At 37.1% G+C, this 23,922-nt stretch overlaps 1 protein-coding gene across 3 annotated transcripts in view; it reads left to right on the forward strand.

Moving 5' to 3' along the window:
• The window catches only part of KCNU1 (potassium calcium-activated channel subfamily U member 1), a 156,120-nt gene that overhangs the window by 51,152 nt on the left and 81,046 nt on the right, over positions 1-23,922 (forward strand). For all 3 annotated transcript variants that reach the window (XM_063606715.1, XM_055116456.2, XM_055116455.2), the window contains exons 11-18: positions 2,258-2,363; positions 3,491-3,573; positions 4,999-5,068; positions 5,496-5,648; positions 9,167-9,279; positions 9,636-9,707; positions 14,303-14,392; positions 14,528-14,625. In XM_063606715.1, coding sequence (XP_063462785.1) covers positions 2,258-2,363; positions 3,491-3,573; positions 4,999-5,068; positions 5,496-5,648; positions 9,167-9,279; positions 9,636-9,707; positions 14,303-14,392; positions 14,528-14,625 — 785 coding nt within the window. The remainder of the gene's footprint in view (positions 1-2,257; positions 2,364-3,490; positions 3,574-4,998; positions 5,069-5,495; positions 5,649-9,166; positions 9,280-9,635; positions 9,708-14,302; positions 14,393-14,527; positions 14,626-23,922) is intronic.

The raw sequence follows: 23,922 nt of genomic DNA on the forward strand, positions 1-23,922 counted from the left end.
TGGTATTTCTAGTTCTAGATCCCTGAGGAATCGCCACACTGACTTCCACAATGGTTGAACTAGTTTACAGTCCCACCAACAGTGTAAAAGTGTTCCTGTTTCTCCACATCCTCTCCAGCACCTGTTGTTTCCTGACTTTTTAATGATTGCCATTCTAACTGGTGTGAAATGGTATCTCATTGTGGTTTTGATTTGCATTTCTCTGATGGCCAGTGATGGTGAGCATTTTTTCATGTGTTTTTTGGCTGCATAAATGTCTTCTTTTGAGAAGTGTCTGTTCATGTCCTTTGCCCACTTTTTGATGGGGTTGTTTGTTTTTTTCTTGTAAATTTGTTTGAGTTCATTGTAGATTCTGGATATTAGCCCTTTGTCAGATGAGTAGGTTGCGAAAATTTTCTCCCATGTTGTAGGTTGCCTGTTCACTCTGATGGTAGTTTCTTTTGCTGTGCAGAAGCTCTTTAGTTTAATTAGATCCCATTTGTCAATTTTGGCTTTTGTTGCCATTGCTTTTGGTGTTTTAGACATGAAGTCCTTGCCCATGCCTATGTCCTGAATGGTAATGCCTAGGTTTTCTTCTAGGGTTTTTATGGTTTTAGGTCTAACATTTAAGTCTTTAATCCATCTTGAATTGATTTTTTGTATAATGTGTGAGGAAGGGATCCAGTTTCAGCTTTCTACATATTGCTAGCCAGTTTTCCCAGCACCATTTATTAAATAGGGAATCCTTTTTCCATTGCTTGTTTTTCTCAGGTTTGTCAAAGATCAGATAGTTGCAGATATGCAGCGTTATTTCTGAGGGCTCTGTTCTGTTCCATTGATCTATATCTCTGTTTTGGTACCAGTACCATGCTGTTTTGGTTACTGTAGCCTTGTAGTATAGTTTGAAGTCAGGTAGTGTGATGCCTCCAGCTTTGTTCTTTTGGCTCATGATTGACTTCATGATGTGGGCTCTTTTTTGGTTCCATATGAACTTTAAAGTAGTTTTTTCCAATTCTGTGAAGAAAGTCATTGGTAGCTTGATGGGGATGGCATTGAATCTGTAAATTACCTTGGTCAGTATGGCCATTTTCACGATATTGATTCTTCCTACCCATGAGCATGAAACCACAGCTTCAATTTCTTTAACAGTTTAGGCTTTTTATTTCTTCTAGAGTTAGTTCTGGTAAGATACACTTTTAAGTAATTTGTTCATTTTGGCTAAGTTTTCAGAGCTGTTGACATTCAGTTATTTGCTGTCTACTTTTGTTATTTTTTATCTCTACTTTGACTATATGTATTGTATCTTCTTTGTTCAATATTTGCATCATTTTTGTCTTTTATTTTTTCTCCATTAACTTTACAAAACTTTTGCCTATTATGCTAGGTTATTTTTCAAAGAACTGACTTTTGATGTGGTTTATCTTCTCTGTTTTATCTTTTTGTTCCTTTTTCATTGTTTCTTATTCTTGTTTTCATCATTTCTTTTATTTTTATTTCCTTGATCCTATTCTAATACATCTCCAAAGCTATAAATTATTCCTAAAGCATGGCTTTTGCTGTATCTCAAAGCATATATATTTAATATTTTCAACATATTTCTAAGAATAATGATAAAGAATTGTTGCAATTTCTTCCAAGCTCATAATATTTTTAGCACTCTATTTTTTTATTCCTAAATCTGAAAACTATTTTTATTTGTGTTTTGGTTAACTTCTAAGTTAATTGTATTGTGATCAAAGATCATTATATGTAATAACTATGTTTTTGTAATGTGTTGAGGCTTTCATTGTCTGTTAAGAAAAATACCGTTTTGATAAATATTTGTGTGTTCTTTATAAAAATTAGTTCCTCTAAATGTTCTTTGCAGAATTTATAAATATTAAACATGTGTGTTCAAAATCCGTGATGATTGTTTTCTGCTTGCTCTATCAATAGTTTAAAAAGATATGTCAAAATCTCTCATAACAGTGGCAGACTCATCAATTTGTCCTTCTAATTTTTTTCATATTTGCTTCTTATATTTAAAAGCCATTTTATTAAATGCATAGTTGATTTAAAATGTTATGCCTGTTTCAGTAACTCAGTTTTTTAAACTAAATAGTGAACTTCTTCATCCTTAGTAATTACATTTTTAAAAAAAATAGTATTAACTTGATTTGTATTTTTTCATATCACTATGAGGGATTCTACTAAATGCACCAAATTAGTTATAAAAACCTCTAAACCCAGAGTCAATCATCTTTTTTCCCTCATTGCTGCCACGTTCTTTTTTGTCCAGAACCCCTCCTTCTTTGGAACTTGAAACCATATTTAAATGCTACTTGGCCTACACAACGTTCATTTCTGGATCTGCAATGAAGTGGGAGGATCTGAGGCGAGTTGCGGTAAGATCTAGTTGTTTTTGTTCCTTGTAGTTTTCCTTAGTTGCAACAATTAAAATAATAGGATATATTGCTTTTTAAAAAAGGTATTATTTCAGCTTCTTTAATTGGTGGAAAATATAACTTCCTCAACTTTAAAAACAATTGTAAAGGAGGTGTAGTAATTGACCTCCAAATCTGATTTCAGAAATGTCAAGCAGACCTCACTGTTTGCCAACACTTAATATTTAAATTATTTATTTCGCAAAATTCTCTATCTAAATCAGTTTTATTTTATCAGCCTAAGAGGTCTGAAAAAGGTATGGATAGCAAGGTGTGTTTGATCTTACCACACGAATAGAATTCTTACCAGAAGGCAGATCTCTGAGTCCATCAGCTTTAATCAACTTCTCCTCCTAAATGCATGGATATGCTTTCCAATAGGAAAAACATAAAGGAAAATAGTAGAAATCTCATTAAAGTTGTGACGCAAAATAATGAGCAACAGCCAACCCTCTAGACAGGTTTGGCTTAAGATCAAAGGCAGCTTCCTGTCATGTTCTCAGTCTCGGAGAATCAACAAACAGAAAAGTTTCTGTTTAAAGCCAAGATCTATAGAGTAAACATGAAGAATTGACAGACCCAGAAAAATATTTCTCTTTCCTGCAGTTTAGTACTGTAAGAGCCATTTCAGTAATTTTCTAGAACTTTGAAATTCACACTCCACCAATATTGAATAACTGCTTATTAGAGCCAAGTAGACTCCCAGTTCCTCTGTTTTTAACTGTCCTGAAAGACAAGTAAATACACAGACGGTTGCTTATAAAGGTCTTAGGGCTTATCACTAGGCATCAAATAATGGTGATGGATGGTAGGAAAAATATAACGCCTTATTTTACCCATTTGAAAGCAATCTTTTACCTATGTCAGAGACCCTGTGTCCTAGCCCATCAGCTGCAACCCTTGCCCTTTGCAGCATTTGCAGGACAACAATCCTGATGTAAAGACATCCTCATTACAACTCATTCCCAAGTGTGTCCTCTTTTGTGTTAGCAATTTTATTACAAAATTGTTAGAAAACCCGAAAGGGGAAGACCAGAGCATTTCCCATGTAATTAACAAGATGGCTCCTGTCCGATCTTGAAGGGTAGGTGGAATCTGCAGAGGCATGCCTGATTATAGCCAATCCTTTGTGCAGTGATTCCCATGCTGAAGATATTTCCAACATTATGAGGTAAGAAGCTGTGTTTTGTATGCTATAACGATTATTTTTTCTATCTCTTTTAAAGTAATGCCCGGTACATAAGCATAAAAAGGAGAAAATGTCATCTATCATATCACTAGGTTCATCATATTCCAAGGTTCTGCCTACTTTTTGCCCGCTCCCCAAGACTGTGCAGATGGATGCAAAAGGATGAAAACGGAGCATCCTGAGTGTGAATGTGCTTCTCCATATAATTCCCTGAAGTTTCATATCTATAGTAGCCATCTGAATTTAAGAAGCAAGCATACAAATAACTGATTATCGTTCAGATAGAACCATTATAACTAATATCCTCTCCTCAAAAATAAAGATGCAATTTTATGAACCCTATGAGTGCACTTTATTTAGTGGGATTTTTCTCTAGTAGTTGTGGTGAAAGATTATGCATGGTCCGGTATGACATGCTTTTTGTTTGACCATCGGTAAGTATTCTCTTTTCTTTTTTTTTTTTTCTTTTTTTTGAGATGGAGTTTTGCTCTTGTTGCCTGTGCTGGAGGGCAGTGGCGTGATCTAGGCTCACTGCAACTTCCACCTCCCCGGTGCAAGCAGTTCTGCCTCAACCTTCCAAGTAGCTGGGATTACAGGCATGTGCCACCACGCTAGACTAATTTTTTATTTTTAGTAGAGATGGGGTTTTACCATGTTGGTCAGGCTGGTCTTGAACTCCTGAGCTCAGGTGATCTGTCCACCTCAGCCTCCCAAAGTGCTGGGATTACAGGCTGGGCCACTGCGCCTGGCCTGACCATCGGCAAGTATTTTCAAGATGGCTAGAGTCAGTGTTATTACATTAAACTGTGAACTCTTCTAGCAAGAACGTGACTTATGATAACTGTGATTATGATGACAATGGCATTTTGGCTAATCCAGATGAACTTCCAATCTCCAGAGTAAAATAAACACAGGTAGCTGAAGGTGACATTACATATAGCAAGAAACAGCTGAAAATCTGTACCATACATAGTACAGTAAATATGAGGTAGATCTTAGTTTCTTAATTTGTAAAATGGGGAAGTTGAATTAGACAGTCTATGAGCTATTTCAAGCCATAGACTACCATCAAATTTCTATTTTTACCTGTAATTATTAGGTTTGGGTTTGAAAGCTAAAACATGAAACTGTTGATTTCCTCCTCAAGAATTGGTCTCAGAAGAACACAGTCTTCTAACACCAAGAGATAATCATTCCATAGATTTGGTTGGCAAAGTCATGAAAACAATGATGCTCTTCTGTGTAGGCTACTAAAAACATTTTTAGAAAACAACACAACAATAAACTTTATTATATGCCAAGTTTTTCTACACTTACCTACATATCAATTTAACTCTGAATTAAATTATATTACAAAGCCCTTTGGCTATGACACATGACTAATGAGAGTGTTTGGGGTTTATATAGGGTGCTCTCTATCAAGAACTATGATTCTACCACCAGAATCATCATACAGATACTGCAATCCCATAACAAGGTATAGTAACATTCTAGCATATTCCATCTCCTCCTTTTATCTATATAGCTAGACGAACTTTTTAATTTTCTAAGGGATGTGTAAATAAAAAGTTTTTGCTAATCATAGGTAAAATTTGGAGTCTCATTAAGATGGATAATCACTTAACAATGTAAATTGGGGGCAGAATTAGAAGTTTAAGCCATTTGACCTGATTTTGCAACTCTAGCTATTTTTGTTTCAAAAAATGAGAGCCATTGACCACTAACCACTTTCAAATGCTGAATTTGTTCTTATCATTTTCATTGACCTGGGCACCACTTTTATGTGCAAAAATGAAGAATATATGATTTCAAGTAAATTTAAAAAAAGAAAGACATCCATCCTCAAGAGCTTTCTTGAGGTGTGTTTATTCCTAATGTTTGACCTGCTTTGTACTATGGAACAGGTTTATCTGCCAAAGATTCCCAGCTGGAACTGGGACACCGGAGACAACATCATCTGCTTTGCTGAATTAAAGCTTGGATTTATCGCCCAAGGCTGTTTGGTGCCAGGCTTGTGTACCTTCCTAACATCTCTATTTGTGGAGCAAAACATAAAGGTAACCTTGTAAATTAATGTTGATTCTTGGCTCTGTCCCCATGTCCTACATATTAAGATCAGAAATAGGAAAAAAATTTGAGAAAAGCATCAAGGCCCCAAGAAATGAGATATGACTTCTGCTTGAGCTGGGAAGGGATTAGAAGATCTGAATTTAAAAGTCCCAGGTACCACACTGACCTTGAAGAAATCATTTATTTTATTCCTGCCTAAGAATATTTATCTACAAAACTGAAAAAATATAACTCTGCTTCCTACCTACAGTCCAGGATGTTTTAAATCAAAGTACATTCATCAAAGTAGAAGCATTGAGTTATTGAAAGTGAAAATATAAATAAAGGTTATATTATTAATGAAGGATTCATATATTTCAATATAAATTAAATCCAAAATAATAATTGGTATAATAATTATATTCATCAAATAGAAATGATACAAATAGTAATTAAAATCTAATTTTTCCAGGTTGTTTTAGGGAGCATTCCATGCAGGAATAATAACAGTAACCACATGATGAGTGCCTACTGTCTTGTGTTTCCCTTCAATAATATGTTAAGTTAGTATCCCAGCAGTGAATTGGTGAAGCTAACTAACTTGATCATACAGTAAGTTAGTGAGCCGCAGAGCTAGAACTGTCTGGTCCACAGTGTTGTTACCACAATGCTGTATGCCTCTGGTGTTATTTCCACACAATGTCTCACATCAAGATTTTTGATATTTTTGTCTGAGACAAAGTAAGGGGCTAAAAGTGACTCTTGGGATAAATTTTTGTAGCACAAAAGGTGGTCTTCCAAATATCATTTCCATGAAATGCTCCAGGCAAGGTGTGCTAGCCCTTGGCTGGACCTGGGCTTCCTTTTCTAAAGTGCTTGCAGAGAATGACCTTACTTTCCATTTAATTCTGAGTCCATGCTTGCCTTTCATACACGTGACTTCCCTCTTGACCTCTCTTTGCTCGCTCTTTCCTCTGTTCTCTTTTTTCTGTGTTCAGTACAAATGTTTGCATCTTTTTCTGTTTCTTCCCTGGTGCTATTTAATGAAAAGCAAAAGAAGTAAGAGGTGCGCTGGCCAGCTATATCCTAACTGCAACAAACGGAATGCTTCTGTAATTCCTTCTGTGAATGTAAAGAGATGTAATATACAGGTGAAAAGAAATGGCAGTCAGGGTGGAGGGAATGAGCCTTCATGCAGCTACAACACACAAGCTTTTACTTTCATGTAGTGGTCACTGTATGCAGCCTAGAAAATGGTTGATAAGGACACTGTCATTGTGTTGTATATTTAGAAAGTGGCAGAGAACTTCAATATTTGTTGTGATTATTGTGATTTCAATCTCCATGGCTGGAGAAAGTAAATGGAAATAAATGGAATGTGAACTCTATGTGAAGACTTATCCTCCTTCATGAAACTACAGAAGATAGGGATGTAAAACCATCCTCTTGTATTTTTCTTATTTAAAGAGTTGTGGCCAGGTGTGGTGGCTCACACCTGTAATCCCAACACTTTGTGAGGCTGAGGTTGGTGGGTCACTCGAGCTCAGGAGTTTGAGACCAACCTTGCCAACGCAGTGAAACCCTGTCTCTAGTAAAAATATAAAAAAAAATTAGCCAGGCATGGTGGCATGAGCCTGTAGCCCCAGCAACTGGGGAGGCTGAGGCAGGGGAGTTGCTTGAACCCAGGAGGTGGGGGTTGCAGTGAGCTGAGATCACGCCACTCCACTCCAGCCTCGGCGACAGAGTGAGACTCTGTCTCAAAAAAACCAATAAATATAATAAAAATAAGATCTAGAGTTGTAACCTCCCCACTGAGGATGATCACCTGTCATTATTTATACAAGATGGATTTTAGCTTACAGGAATTGAGAGATATTTATGGTCTCCATAATGTTTTTTTGAGTGAAGTCTGAAACCTACTTTCAGGAATCCTCACTGAACAGCATCAGGCAAAATATGTGAAAGCTGCATTATTCTTTGGTGCTTTCAATTCTATAACAAACTATCGACTTTGGTTTAATGGCTGGGACTCCAGAGTTTTATGACTGATTTCTCTCAGAGTAGGCCCTTACTTTCCCTGACTGTCAATTTCTCTATCTATAAAATTAAAGTTATTAATCTCATAACTGGCTTTTTCCAAGTATTGAGTTAATATTTGTAAAATTTCTGAGAACTCAGATTAAAAGGCCTTGAGTCAATGCCATGTGTTTTAATTATATTGATCATATTGTGAGAAATTGTAGCTCAAAGAACATTTCCAGTTGGTCCTGGGTTCAGAACATGGCCTTAAACTTAAATTTACATTAGATCTGATCCAACTGGCTTACTTGAGCACCCAGATTCTTCTATCCAAAATCCTCCTGTTTTCCTTTCTGATCTTTTTAAATCTATCTCAGGAACTCTTCTCCATCCCCACGCTATCATTTTTTACCTTCTTTCAAACATTGAAACATTTAGATTAGAAGCACTAAGCCAATTTATTTAGTTATTGGAAATTAGTGGTATGAACCACCTAATAATCAGAGCCTGCCTCATGAGAGGACTTTAAGAAAGTGGGAAAAGGGAAAAGATTCATTCAGCTGAATCTTGGTGGTGGAAGCAGGCACTGGAATGCCTGAAATAGTCTGTCCTTTTTAGTAGGGCAGAATTGTTTGTCTATGTGTTTGTTTTTGTTTTGCTTTTTTTCCAAACTGCATCATGACCATCTGAAGATAATTTCTGAACCAGCCATAACTCTCCATAGCAACTGTCCTCCTAAACGTTTAGAAATTCAAGATTTTCATCTGAGATTCTGGGTTTTAAGAAGACTGTCTTGCCATATCAGAACAGTGTGGTGGTGATTCTCATGGCAGTAGGTGGAGAAGGATGAGGAGAGGGTCCTACACAAACGTCAGCCACGAGTTCCTAACAGCCTTTCTGTTGGGTTGGGTGCATTTAGCCGTTTTGAGGTATCTTTCTCCTTTCACATCTCCCATTTCTCTGGAAACCTACTGTTTGCCTTGATTTCTCCATTCTCTCTTCCATGCATCAGGATGGCCCTTCAAGTTCATTTGAACTTATGAAGGGTTCTGATGCTGGACAGAAGCTATGAATATTTTCTTCTTTGAGATATATGGTTAGTAGAAAACTAAAATATTTTAAACCAATCTTGAGTAGTCATATCCAGAGAGAGATAATTTAGATTCCACATTAACTTTCCCATCTGATTCTTACTAACTCAAAAGCTGAAATCAGGACCGGGTGATGGAGAATTCTCACTGCCAGCAAGGAAACTTGAACGCTATCTGCAAGAAAATAAGTAATGATGTGTCTGCCTCATCCTGAACTCTGGTGAAAATAGTTAAGATGGAGTTAGCTTTTTAGTTATTCCTTTAACATTTCTCTAGTTAAGCACTAAGATAAATCTCTTTTTTTATGACTTACATGCAATGAAGACTCGTTTGTGCTTAGCAGAATATGCAATGTGAATTCTAACATTCTACATTCCTTGTCGTTTTGCTTCGTGTGGCATGATTATGTATTCCAGGTTATGCCTAAACAGACCTGGAAGAAACACTTCTTGAATAGCATGAAAAACAAAATTCTGACCCAACATCTCTCTGATGACTTTGCTGGAATGAGCTTTCCTGAAGTTGCCCGGTAAGTGAAGTGAAATACTTCCCTCATTCTTCAGACAACAACCTTCTTTCAACAATGTTCACTGAGGGCCCACTATAGGCCAGGCTTCATTACAAACTGAAGATCTAAGAAGGGACAGCCCAGGGTCCCTGAAACTTAGAAGTTTACAGTTGGGATGGGGCAATTTCATCTCTGTCCCAGTTGGCGCAGTGGCTGTTGGTTACTTTAGGTGGATTCACTTACAGGGGATCATTCCACATTGGGAGTTCTTTCCTCTAAGATGTTGGTTTCCTCCTAGGCACAGGGCACAGAGTGTTAGTTATTTTGTTGTTCACTGACCGCTTGCTCTCCTTTTGACTCCTCATCTTCCTTCCCAGGCTCTGCTTTCTGAAGATGCACCTCCTGTTGATAGCCATCGAATACAAGTCCCTCTTTACGGATGGTTTCTGGTACCAATAAGTCTGCTCATCTCTTCAGTTGTTTTTTTTTTTTTTTTTTTTTCTGGAGAATCTTTGTGATTAAGAATTTTTCCAAAGATGCAGCTATAACTAAGCTTTTTCCCTTTGGTGGATTGGCTAAGAGGCAGCCTCTGGGGCTCTCTGGCTCCTCTGCTGTGCTGTCTCTGATGGCTCAGGTTAGGGTGGTGACCCTCTTGGGCAAACACTTCTCTTCTGTTCCTCGGACCCTACCCCACCTCTCTCTCAGGAGCAGAGAGGAGAAGAAATGGTCACCTTCTCAAATCTGTTTCTCTTAATAATATTACCAGATCTTGACCATGAAATAATACCACAAAATTGAATTATTTGTGATAAAAATGTTCCCACAAACACTGGCCATGCAAAGTAAAGAACAATGCTGGGCATGGTGGCTCATGCCTGTAATGTCAGCACTTTGAGAATTTGAGGCAGGCGGATCACTTAAGGCCAGGAGTTCGAGAGCAGCCTGGCCAACATGGTGAAACCCTGTCTCTACTAAAAATACAAAAATTAGCAGGACATGGTTGTGCACCTGGGCCTGTAATCCCGGCTACTTGGGAGGCTGACGCACGAGAATTGCTTGAACCTGGGAGGCAGAGGCTGCGGTGAGCTGAGTTCACACCACTGCACTTCAGCCTAGGTGACAGAGCAAGACTCTGTCTCCAAAAAATAATTTTAAAAAAGGTAAAGGACAAACTATGGCAAAATGGGAATCTGACCAGCCGACTGGACAAAGGCTTTTGTTGATAGAGTTGATAAAGGAGACCTATCATCACCAGACATCAGCATTTCCCAAAAACCCATAAGTGAATAAATATGAAAGTAAGAGAAGTTATCACATAATGCAAAATAAAATTCAGAGCAAATGAAATATACATAAACATAAACGGAAGAAAAGGTGGAAAAGAAAGACAAATAAATACTATAATATAGAGAAAAAGATCTGTAAAAAAAAAGAAAAGAGGTGGGGCTTAAATGGGATGAGGGCAAGAAAGACTGTGTGTTGGCTCATGTGTACTTTTTAGTGAAAAATTAACTTGTGCTAAATAGGAATTAACAGACTAGATTCTGATCCTGACTGATTTGCTGGCCCTGTGGCCGTGGATAAGGATTCATCATTTGTAGAATGAGGAAATAGAGTTAAAGAATCTCTCACACACCTTCCTTTTCTAAAATCGACATTACCAGAAATTGTAAAATTATAGGAAAACATTCAAAATGCAATAATTTTCAATTATATCAGATGGGCTATAAAGGAATTATTATATGTGAAAAGTTGGGAAAGCATCAAAGACCTGTCTGAGTTGACAGGATATAGAAAGCATCTGGGTAGAAGACGTCAGTGGGATTGTAAAAAGCAAGTCATTAAGAAGAGAATAACAAGTAGTATTGTCTGGCTGCTTAAGTTCTGTTTAAAAATCCTTTTGTGCTCAAGAAAAATCTCACAATCAAAACCTCTGAATGTAAACATCTGCATAAATGAGCCTCCTACTAGAAACAGGTCATAGTAAAATGGGTAGACTTGGAATCATAAGCCAGGTAGTTCGGGTTTCAGACTGGCCCAAAATTTTATCAAGTTTTAGTAACAAGTTTGTCTTTCAGTCACCTGGCTTATATGTCGGAATTATTTGCATAAGTTTTTTTGTTTTTGTTTTTGTTTTTGAGACGGAGTTTCACTCTTTTTGCCCAGGCTAGAGTGCAATGGCACAATTTCGGCTCACTGCAACCTCCACCTCCCAGGTTCAAGTGATTCTCCTGCCTCAGCCTCCCGAGTAGCTGAGATTACAGGTGTGTGCACCACGCCCGGTTAATTTTTGTATTTTTAGTAGAGACGGGATTTCACCATGTTGGTGCTCTCAAACTCCTGACCTCAGGTGATCCACCCACCTCGGCTTCCCAAAGTGCTGGGATTACAGGAGTAAGCTACTGTGCCCAGCCTGTTTGCATAAGTTTTAAAGACTTATAGATTCCAAAACCCTACTTTTGACTGCAGAACCAAATCTTCAAGGGTGAGCCTGAGAATTCTTTCTCAAGTCTCCGTGATATAATTGGTTTATTCACTGGAATCTGGAAACTACAACCACGTGCCCTTAAGATCCTTTCCACCTTTAACATTCTAGATTTCTGTAAACTTTATTAAGATGATGGTTAGGACATCACAGACCAGAAACATGAATATTTATTTAGCAACTAATCTCACGTAGATTTAAGAGGCCCTGTTTACTACCTAACACACATGTACCTCAATGAAGGGGGGATCTATGGAAACAGAGATTTAACTTTGCCTTCTCACTGGGAAGTCTGGTGAATCAAAAGGATTAAGTTCTGATTTGGCAAATGTATTGATAAGAACATTCCCTTACATGATTGATACTTTGTGACCAACACTGCTATAGACCTGTTACATATGTTAACTCTTGAATAATCCTCACAACAGTGCTGTGAGATAGGTACTATTATTAGTCTCATTTTACAGAGGAGGAAGCTGAACCCCAGAAAGTTAAATGATTTTCCCAACCTCACACAACACCCAAGTGGCAGAGCCAGGATCTGAACTCAGGTCCTCTGGCTCCAGGGCTGTGCTTCTGTAACCACCCTGTAGTAAATTCACTGCTGCCATTATTGGTAGAAGGAAGACTGCATGTTTAAATAGTTGGACTTTAAGCAAATATATTGAAATTCTGGGGAAAAAGCCTGTCTTTTCTCACTTTTTAATTCCTCTTCTAATTGGCAAGCTTGAAGAGATCCTACGACTTGCAAAATGCTTGGAGAATTATAAGAATTTTTCTTAGGGAATTATTTGTCACCTGCTAACAGATGAAGCTGGATCTGACCCCAGTCACTTACTGTAATGATTTTGTTCCAGGGACAAACATTCTCCGATAGAGCAACCAGCCAAATCATAAAGAGTGAATCAACTAATAACACCATGTTAGGAAAATCCTTAAGAGATGCTCACCTCTTTTCTCAAATACAGTCAAATATATGTTTTATTGTGACAGTATCTTCATAGCTAGATATTTAATATGAGTTCAGAGAAACCTTTCTCCTTTAAAAAAAAACGAAAGGAGCAGCCAGGTGCAGTGGCTCATGCCTGTAATCTCAGCAGTTTGGGAGGCCGAAGCAGGTGGATCACCTGAGGTCAGGGGTTTGAGATCAGCCTGTCCAACATGGTGAAACTCCGTCTCTACTAAAAATACAAAAAATTAGCTATGCATGGTGGTGCACACCTGCAATCCCAGCTACTCGGGAGGCTGAGGCAGGAGAATCACCTGAACCTGGAAGGCAGAGGTTGCAGTGAGCCGAGATCATGCCATTGCACTCCAACCTGGGCAACAAGAGTGAAACTCCGTCTCAAAAAAAAAAAAAAAAAAAAAAAAAAAAGGCTATGTAAGACACAACTAAGCATGCATCTGCTAGTTAGTGAGCATCAGCCAATAATATTTAAGGGACCGCAGTTGTATTTTCTTTTCCTTCCAAAGTTAAAACCAATTATTTCACTCATTAATATAAGTCAGTAAATACTCAGAAAAGGCCATCCATTGCCTGAGGTAGTAATCTACCTGAACACAGCTATACAGCCTGGGTCTATTCTTGGCATAAGGCTGAAGAACTTTGGCTGTGCAAGCTCATTTATTTTTGTGAGGGTTCTCTAACACTTGAAAGGTGTAAGTATCCCAGCAACAGAATAAGCTTTGCCAGAATTAAAACTTCACCTCATTTCAATGTGAATACAAGAGAAGGGATGACTTTTAAAGGAGGAAAGGAGAACTTCCGTTCTGCAAAAAAGAAGTGAGGGGAATTATAGGGTTATGAGACCTCACCATAGACATCTGAATTGAAGGAAATAAAGGCAGGAGATCCTGATAAACAGGGAGAAATGTGGGTAATTTGAAAAGCCATAGCAGAGTACTGCATCAAATAGTATCATGGACAGAAAATTATAATACAATATTCTCAAACACATAAACCACAAGAAAATAGAAAATCAAAAGGTTCAAGTAAGATAAGAATAGAAATAATTCACATGCTGTCAAAAATCTGGCAATCAAAATAAGCAAAACTGAAGTCAAAAGAAACGCACAACCTCAAAAACTGCATAGGTGAATAGAAGAAACTTTTTAATCCAGCTGGTTAATTAAATGTTAACTTTAAATGGCAAGTGGCCTAAAGATGAGCACTACTAGTATGACGCTAAGCCTGGCAATTGTGTGGTCTCGGCATATTTGTCATTTGATAGCTTAAATCAGCAAGATGTTGTGCACCTGAGTTGGTCGGAGCATCTCAGATGCATGACAGAATCCGGGAGAGGCTTTGCCGCAGGTCCACTGTGTGTTCAGCTCACTGATCAAGTTGTTCCCTGGCTCCCCTCTGCATAGTCAGCCCCAATCAAACAAAGAATTACAAATGTCAAATTCATATTCTCCACTGTGTTTGGCAGTAAGAGGAGGTTGAATACGATTAAATTAGCAACTTAGAGAATCCATTGATCATAACAGAAAGAGGCACCAACTGTTGCCACTGAAATCAGAGGGAAACATTACCATGTGTTTATTTTTTGTTTCCAGTGGTCTGATACTAAATCCACCTCCACAAGTGAGGATACATAAGAACACATTAGGGTTCTTTATTGCTGAAACTCCAAAGGACGTCAGAAGGTAATCTTTTTATTATTTTATGGGGGAAAAGCACTAAAGCAACTACAACTTAATGGGAGGCCCACTGAGTCAGCACCATGCCTCCTTTGCATTAAGACTCACATAATTCATTCTTAGTTTTCTTTCATTGTCCAGAGCCTTGTTTTACTGTTCAGTCTGTCACGATGATGTGTTTATTCCTGAGCTAATTACAAACTGTGGCTGCAAAAGCAGAAGCCGGCAGCACATCACAGGTAATTGCACTTTATTTCTGGCTGTCCTTAGCCCAGCCTCTAGGGAGCTGCCTGAGGAAAGAGAAGAGGGTTCCATCTCTTAAAAGGCAATGTCCATTTGAACTTGGCCAGGAAGTGGCAGACATTTCCTCACTGACCACACCAGAGGTGAGAATCAGTGTTTTAGAGCTGGAAGAAACCTAACTAGTTATCTAATTCAGTTCCTTTAAAGGCAGGCAAATGCATTTTATGAGATCCAGTCGCTTTGTCCAAAGCCACATAGCCAGTTAGCAGCATCACCAAACTCAATTCCAGGCATGCTGACTTTCAGCCCATTGCTTTTTCATGATTTCACAGTTTTTCACAACTTCAGACTGAAAATTCAGCCTGTATGTGACCACTTGGTTGGCCATGAGCATGCTACCTCATGACCATACCTTGAGTACTCTGTTTCCTTAATGGATAGCAAGAAGTTTAAAGTTTACTCATCCTGACATGGTGCCGAGGGAATGTAATTCTCTCTATTTTCTCTAACTGAACTCAGCAGTTTACCAACACCCCTTTCCACTTAATGGCAGAAAAGGAAAAATTAATCTCAAGCATTTATAATCACTTAGTCCCTTCTGGTTTAAAATTTAGCCTCAGCCGGGCACAGTGGCTCACACCTGTAATCCCAGCATTTTGGGAGGCCAAGGGGGGTGGATCATGAGGTCAGGAATTCAAGACCAGCCTGGCCAACATGGTGAAACCTCGTCTCTACTAAAAATACAAAAATTAGCTGGGTGTGGCAGCATGTGCCTGTGATCCCAGCTGCTTGGGAGGCTGAGGCAGAGAATTGCTTGAACCTGGAAGGCGGAGGTTGCAGTAAGCCAAGATCATACCACTGCACTCCAGCCTGGGCGACAGAGCGAAAAACAAAAACAAAAACAAAAAACTTAGCCTTGTCCAGGTACATTCAGACTCTATGAATAAAACCCCAGTGTTTCAGAATTTAACCTTAGTCAATTCAAAATATGAGTTTTCTATCAGGTCTATTTTCATCCCTAAGGTTCTTGTTCTCTCCTTCTTCTCAGAATGCTATTTAAATGCAAGAGTAAGCTGGCTTAGCATGATGAGTGTTCTTGCAGTGAACTGCAAGTCTTCACTGATTTCTCCTGAGGATCCTCATTAACTTTGGTCTGTAATTGTTACCTTCTGTCACCTCTGCATCAACAACCAATGAATCTGCTCCTCCTGGCTTTGGGTCAGGCTCTATCACTTGTTACTGAAATCCATTCTCCTAGTCTTGAAGTCTGCAAAACTCTTTTCAGTAGTCCTTGTCTTTTCATTCCTTTTTAAATTTTTTTTTCTGTTACTTTTAGTTCACATGTAATAATTGCATATATTTTTGAAATAGAGTGATATTTTGATATAGATATACAATGTATAATGATCAAATCAGGGTAATTAGCATATCCATCCATCACCTCAAACTTTTGTCATTTTTGTGTTGTGAACATTCAAAATCCTCCCTTTTAGTCTTTTGAAAATATACAATAAATTATATTTAACGACAAAGGACACTAGAAATTATTCCTCCTGTCCGGCTGTAACATTGCATTCTTTAACCAATCTCTCTGCATCTTCCCCTCTCTCTCCCCTTCTCATCCTTTAATAACCACAAGTCGAGTCTCTACTTCCATGAGCTCAATTGTTTTTTAGCTCCCATGTGTGGGTGAACATGCGGTGAACCTAATGTCCTCCAGTCTCATTCATGTTGCTGCTAATGACAGGATTTCATCCTTTTTAATGACTGCATAGTATTTCATTGTTTATACGTATCACATTTTCTTCATCTATTTATCTTTTGATGGACATTTAGGTTGCTTCCATAACTTAGCTATTGTGTATAGTCCTACAATAAGCATGGAAGTGCAGATATCTTTTTGATACACTGATTATTTTTATAGATACACAGTAGTAGAATTGCTGGATCATATGGTAGATCCGCTTTTAGTTTTTTGATGAATTCCCATACAGCTTTCCATAGCAGCTATACTAATTCATGTTTCTACCAACAGCGTATGAGTTCCCTGTTCTCCACATCCTTGTCAGCATCTATTGTTTTGTTTTGTTTTTTGTCTTTTTCATAATAGTCATTGTAACTGGAGTAAAATGATAGCTCATTGTAGTTTTGATTTGCATTTCTCTGATAATTAATGATGTTAAACATACTTATATACCATGTGTATGTCTTTTGCAAAATGTTTATTCAGAGCTTTTTCCTATTTTACTCAGATTATATATTTTTTGCCATCGAGTTCCTTGTATATTCTGGATATTAGTCGCATGTCAGATGAATGGTTTGCAAATATTTTCTCCCATTCTACAGATGTCTCTTCCGTCTGTTGATTGTTTTCTTTGCTGTGCAGGTTTTGGTTTAATATAGCACCATTTGTCTATTTTTGGTTTTGTTCCCTGTGCTTTTGAAGTCTTAGCAATGAAATATTTACCGAGTTTAAAATCTTGAACCACTATTTTCTTCTAGCAGTTTTGTAGTTTTGGGTGTTCCATTTAAGTCTTTAACCCATTTCGAGCTAATTTTTATATGGGGTGAAAGAAAGGGGCCTAGTTTCATTCTTCTGCATATGGATATCCAGTTTCCCCAGCACCATTACTGAAGAGGATCCATTCCACTTGGTGTGTTTGTGGCACCTTCATTGGCCTAACGTCATTTTAGTCTCTCTGCTGTTTGGGATTTTAAACTCTCCTCCTTTATATGCATTTGTGTGTCAGGACATGGGAACCTCAGTGGGTTTCTCTCCACATTTCTCCCCTCAGTGTGTTTCTCTCTCACATTACAGACACTGTCGTGTTTCTTCTTCTGCAGTCCTCTTGCATTGTTGCTAGACATGGTTTCAAGAGCACCCCACTGAGAATCCATATGAAAAGGGAAGCATCTCTCTCATTTTTCTCCTTGCACGTCAGACAAATATCACATTTTCCTGGCCTGGTCACCCCTTATCAACCTGAAGCACTGTATATATGTGTGGGGGAGGGGGATGGAGAACTGGGTTCTTTCTCAGAGATCAGGCTGTGTCCTCTCTTTATAACATCTTTATTCAGATATATTTCAAATACCATGAAATAAATATATATCCATTTACAGTGTACAATTCAATGAGTTTCTTTATACAAATAGAGTTGTGTAGTCATCACTACAATCAATTTTAGAACATTTTCCTCACCTCAAAAAGAAACCCCATACCCAATAGAAGTCACTCCTCCTTCTCCTCAACCCACAGCCCTGGAAACCACTAGTCTACTTTCTGTCACTGTAGATTTACCTATTCTGGTCATTTCACACACACAAAAAAACAAAACAAAAAACAAAAAAGGATCCTATAGTTTGTGGCTTGTTGTGTCTGGCTCCTTTTATTCAGCCATGCTGTAGCATGTATCAATACCTCATTTCAGCTGGGCACAGTGGCTCATGCCTGTAATCCCAGCACTTTGGGAGGCTGAGGTGGGCCGATCACTTGAGGTTAGGAGTTTGAGACCAGCCTGGCCAACATGGTGAAACCCCGTCTGTACTAAAAATACAAAAATTAGCTGGGTGTGGTGGTGTGTGCCTGTAATCCCAGCTACTTGGGAGGCTGAGGCAGGAGAATCTCTTGAACCCAGGAGGTGCAGGTTGGCGGTGAGCCAAGATCAGGCCACTGCACTCCAGCCTGGGTGACAGAGCAAGACTGTCTCAAAACAAACAAACAAACAAACAAACCCATCAAAAACCTCATTTCTTTTTCTTGCTGAATATTATTCTGTTGTATTTTTCTTGCTGAATAATATTCTGTCATATAGATCTATACCTCATTTTGTTATACATTTATCTATTAATGGACATTTGAGTGGTTTCCACCCTTTACATATTGTATATAATGCTGCTATGCACATTGGGGCACAAATATCTGTTCAAGTTCCTGCTTTCCATTTTTTTTATGTATACACCCAGAAGTAGAATTGCTAAATCAAATGCAAATTCTATGTTTCATTATTTGCAGAATCACCACACCATTGTCCACGGCAGCTACACCATTTTATATTCCCACCAGAAATGCAGAAAGGTTCCAGTTTTTCTACATTCTCACCTACGCTTACTTTTCATTTATAAAAATAATGGTCATCCTAATGGTTGTAAAGTGGTATCTCATTAGGGTTTTGATCTAAATTTTCCTAAATGGCATTTTTTCATGAGGAGCTCATTGACCATTTACATATCTTCTTTGAAGAAATATCTACTTAGATCCTATTTTTAAATTTGATTATTGTCTTTCTACTATTGAGTTGTATAAGATCTTTATATATTCTAAATACATAGTCCCTTATCAGATGTATGATTGGCAAATATTTTCTCCCATTCTGTGGTTTTGCTTTTCATTTTTGTTACATATTTTGAATCACAAAATTGTTTAGTTTTGATGATGTTCAATGATATATTTTTTATTTTGTCACTTGTGCTTTTGTGCAATATCTAAGAAGGTTTTGGTCAATCTAAGGTCACCAAGATTTACTCCAAAACTTTCTTCTAAAAATTCTGTATTTTGGCTCTTACATTTAGATCTTTGATCTCTTTTTTTTTTTTTTTTTTCCTTTGGGACAGGGTCTCACTCCATCACCCAGGCTGCAGTGCAGTGGTACAGTCATGGCTCACTACAGCCTTGACCTCCTGGGTTCAGGAGATCCTCCTGCCTCAGCCTCCAAAGTAACTGGGACCACAGGTGCCCACAACTATGCCCAGCTAATTCCTGCAGTTTTTGTAAAGATAGGGTTTTATCATATTTCTCAGTCTGGTCTCGAGCTCCTAGGCTTAAGTGAGCCACCTGCCTCAGTCTCCAAAAGTGCTGAGATTACAGGCATGAGCCGATGTGCCCAGCCTCTATGATCTATTCTGAGCTATTTTTGTTTATGGTAGAAGAGGATCCAACTTAACTCTTTTCATTGTGGCTATCCAGTTGTCCCAAAATTCATTTATTCAAAAACTATTCTTGTCAAAAAACAACTGACTTTAAATATCTGGGTTTATTTCTGGGTCTCAATTGTATTCTATTAATCTATATGTGTAACCTTATGCAAGTACCACACTGTCTTGATTACTATAGTTTTGTAGTAAGTTTGACACTGGGAACAATAAGTCCTCCAACTTTGTTATTTTTTCAATATTATTTTGTTTAATCTGGATTTCTGCATTTCCATGTGGATCAGGATCAATATGTTAATTTCTGCAAGGAAACTAGCTGGGATTTTAACTGTGAGCCTATTGAATCTGTAGATAAATTTTGGAAATATCTTAATTATATTAAATTTTCTGATTTATTGATATAGTTTGGCTCTGTGTCCCCACCCAAATCTCATCTTGAATTGTAATCCCCATGAGTCAAGGGAGGAACCTGGTGAGAGGTCATTGATTATGGGGATGGTTTCCCCCACGTTGCTCTTGTGAGAGTGAGTTCTCACAAGTTCTGATGGTTTAAAGTGTGGCACTTCCCTTCTCTCTCTCTCTATCTCTCTCTCTCTCTCTCTCTCTCTCTCTCTGTCTCTCCTACCACCATTTGAAGAAGGTCCTTGCTTTCCTTTCGTCTTCTGCCATGATTGTTAGTTTCCTGAGACCTCCCCAGCCATGCAGAACTGTGAGTCAATTAAACCGTTTTTCTTCATAAAATAGTCTCAGGCAGTTCTTTATAGCAGTGTGAAAATTGATTAATACACGATGAACATATGATGTCTTCATATCTACTTAGATCCTCTTTAATTTCTTGGAACAGTGTTTTATAGTTTTCACATCATAGGTTTTGTACTACTTTTGTTAATTTGATTACTAAGTATTTTATTTTTATTGCTATTGTAAATAAAATTGTTTTTTAGCTTTATTTTTAGATGGTTCATTTGTAGTATATACAGGTACAATTGATTTTTGTATATTGGTCTTATATCATGCAACCTCACTGAATGTGTTTATTAGTTCTAACAGTTTTTTGATTGCCTCTTATTTCATTTTCTTGCCTAATTATTGTGGCAGAACCATCAGTACCTTCTTAAATAGAAGTAGTGACAGCTTGTATTTTTACTTTGTTCCTGACCATAGGGGGAAGGCATTCAATCTTTCACCATTAGTTATGATGTTGGCTGTGAATTTTTCATAGATGCTCTTTATTCGATTGTGGAAGTTCTGTTCTATTCCTATATTGTCAAGGTTTTTTCTCATGAATGGCTTTGATATTTGTCTTTTTTTTTTTGCTTTATTGAGATAATTATGTGGTTTTTATATTTTATTCTATTAATATGGTATATTGGATTAATTGATATCCAAATGTTAAACTCACCTTGTATTTCTGAGAGAAATCTCACTTGGTCATAGAATAGAATCTTTTTTATACATTGTTGGGTTTGATTTGCTGGCATTTTGTTGAGGAATTTTGAATCTATATTCAATACAAATTTTGGTCTTTAGGTTCCTTTCCTTGTATGTCTTTGTCTGCTTTTGCCATCATATTAAAACTCACCCCATAGAATGAATTGGAAATTCCCTCTTCTTTTATTTTTTGGAACGGTTTGTGAAGGGTTAGTGTTAATTCTTCTTTAAGCATCTAATAGAATTTTACTTGTGAAGCAATCAGGGCCTAACTTAACATTTTTTGTTATTAATCAACCTCTTTACATGTTATAAGTTTTTCAGGTTTTCTACTTCTTCCTAAGACAGTTTTGGTAGTTTCATCTTTCTACCAATTTGTTCATTTAATCCACATTATCGAATTTATTGATTTATATACATCTAATCATATGAGTATACATCTGATCATATAAGTATACATGTTGTATACTTATGTGTACATATGATATGCATAAGTATTGCTTTATATTTCTTTTATTTTTTCAGACCAGTAGTAATAATCTGTCTTTCATTTTTTATTTTGGTAACATGAGTGTTCTTTCTTTTTTGCAGCTAAGCTTGCTACAATGTTTATCTATTTTGTTGATCTTTTCAAAAAGAACAACTTTCTTAATGGATTTTTTTCTAATTTTTTCTATTCTACAATTGATTTATTTTCATTGTAATTTTTATTATTTCCTCTTTCTTTTAGATTTGGGTTAACTTGCCTTCCTTTGTTCAGTATCACCTAAGGTGAAACATTAAGTGAAGTAACTGATTTCAGATTTCTCCTTTCTTTAAAAAAGGAAAAAAAACTAGGCTGCCAGGTGCGGTGGCTCACACCTATAATGCCAGCATTTTGGGAGGCTGAGGCTGGCGTATCACCTGAGATCAGGAGTTTGAGACCAGACTGGTCCACATGGCAAAACTCCATCTCTACTAAAAATACAAAAATCAGCCAGGTGTGGTGTCACATGCTTGTAGTCCCAGCTACTCGGGAGGCTGAGGCAGGAGAGTCACTTGGACCTGGGAGACAGAGGCTGCAGTGAGCCAAGATCATGCTACTGCATTCCAAACTGGTTGACAGAGCAAGACTTCTCTCAAAAAATAAACAAATAAATAAATAGGCATTTATATATAAAAATTTCCCTCTAAGCACCTTTAGAAGCATGATGTATTTTTAATGTGTTATGTTTTTATTTTCATTAATTTAAAATACTTTATAATTTCCCTGTGTTTTCTGTTTTCTTTTTTTGTATGTTTTTGACCCATTGTTTAGAAATGTGTTGTTTTTACTTTCACATATTTGTGAATTTTCCTAATTTTCTCTTTTATTGTATTCTTATTTAATTCCATTGTAGTTGGAAAGCATACTTTGTATGACAAATTCTTATGATATTTTAAGACTTGCTCTATTGTCTAATACATGGTCTATCCTGGAGACTATTCAATGTATACTTGGGAAGATCATGTATTATTCTGTTGTTAGATGGAACGTTATATGGATGTCTGTTAAGTATAGTTGGTTTATAGGGTCGGTTAAGTATAGGTTGGTGTGTGTGTGTGTGTGTGTGTGTGTGATTTTTATTTCTTCATGTGGATTTGAATTACTGCCTAATGTGCTTGTATTTCAACCTCAAGGAATCCCGTTAGTATTTATTGTAGGGTTTGTCATATGTCAACAAGATCTAAGTTCTTGTTAATCTTAAAAATGTCTTAATTTATCATTTATTTTTGGAGGATAGTTTTGCTAACTATTAAATTCTTTGTTGGCAGTTGTTTCTCATTCAGCACTTTAAATATTTCATCCTACTTCTTTCTGGCCTCTATTGTTTCTGATTAGAAATAGCTTTCAATTTGATTGGTCATCCTTTGTACACGATGAGTCACTTCTGTCTTGCTGATTTGAAGACTCTCTGTCCTTGAGTCTCACATTTTTTATTATGACAGGTCTCCATGTGTCAATCTCTTTAAATTTATCCTACTAGGAGTTTATTAAGCTTTTCAGTTGTGTAGATTAATGTTTTTCAACCACTTTGAGAAGTTATTGGCCATTATTTCTCAAATATTCACTCTACTCCTTTCTTTACTCTTCTCCTGGATCTTTCATTAAATCCTTTGGTACACTTGATAATGTCCCAGCGGTCCCTTAGGCTGTCTTCATTTTTCTTAATTCCTTTTTTCTTCTGTCCCTCAAACTGTATAATCTTCATTCACCTATCTTTGAGTATGCTGATTCTTTTTTTTTTTTTTTTTTGCATGCTCAAGTCTGATCTTTAGTTCCTCTTGTAAAGTTTTTATTTTAGTTCTTGTACTTTGAACTCCAAGATTTCTACTTAAAAAAATTTGTAACTATCTAATGACATTCTCTATTTTGTGAGACATCATTCTCATATTCCTTTTGGTTATTTATATATAGGTTTTTAAAGCTCTTCAAATATATTTAAATTAGCTGATTTTAAAAGTCTTTGACTAGTAAGTACAATATCTGAGCTTCTCTCAAGGACGGTGTCTATTGAGAGCCTTTTTCCTGTGTATTTTTATCTTTCTTGTTTCTTTCCAAGTCTTATAACTTTTTGTTGAAAATTAGACATTACACAGGTTATAATGTGTTATTTATGGAAATCAGATTCTCCAGTAGACTTTCCCAAAGTCTATCTCTGTCATTTGTGGCCATTGAATTTTCTACTCTGTTAGTTTAGTGGTAAGCTTATAATTGGACAATGATTTTTGTTAAACACCTGGAACCAAGAAGTTTCTCAGTCTTTGTCAAAGGATTCTGGGTTTGTGTTGGGGCATGCCTTCAATATTCAGCTGTAAAGTTGACAACTCTGTTTAGCCTTCATTTTCTGCTTGTTGGGGCATGCCTTCAATATTCAGCTGTAAAGTTGACAACTCTGTTTAGCCTTCAT

This window comes from Pan paniscus, chromosome 7, assembly GCF_029289425.2.
Source record: "Pan paniscus chromosome 7, NHGRI_mPanPan1-v2.0_pri, whole genome shotgun sequence".
Lineage (NCBI taxonomy): Eukaryota > Metazoa > Chordata > Mammalia > Primates > Hominidae > Pan > Pan paniscus.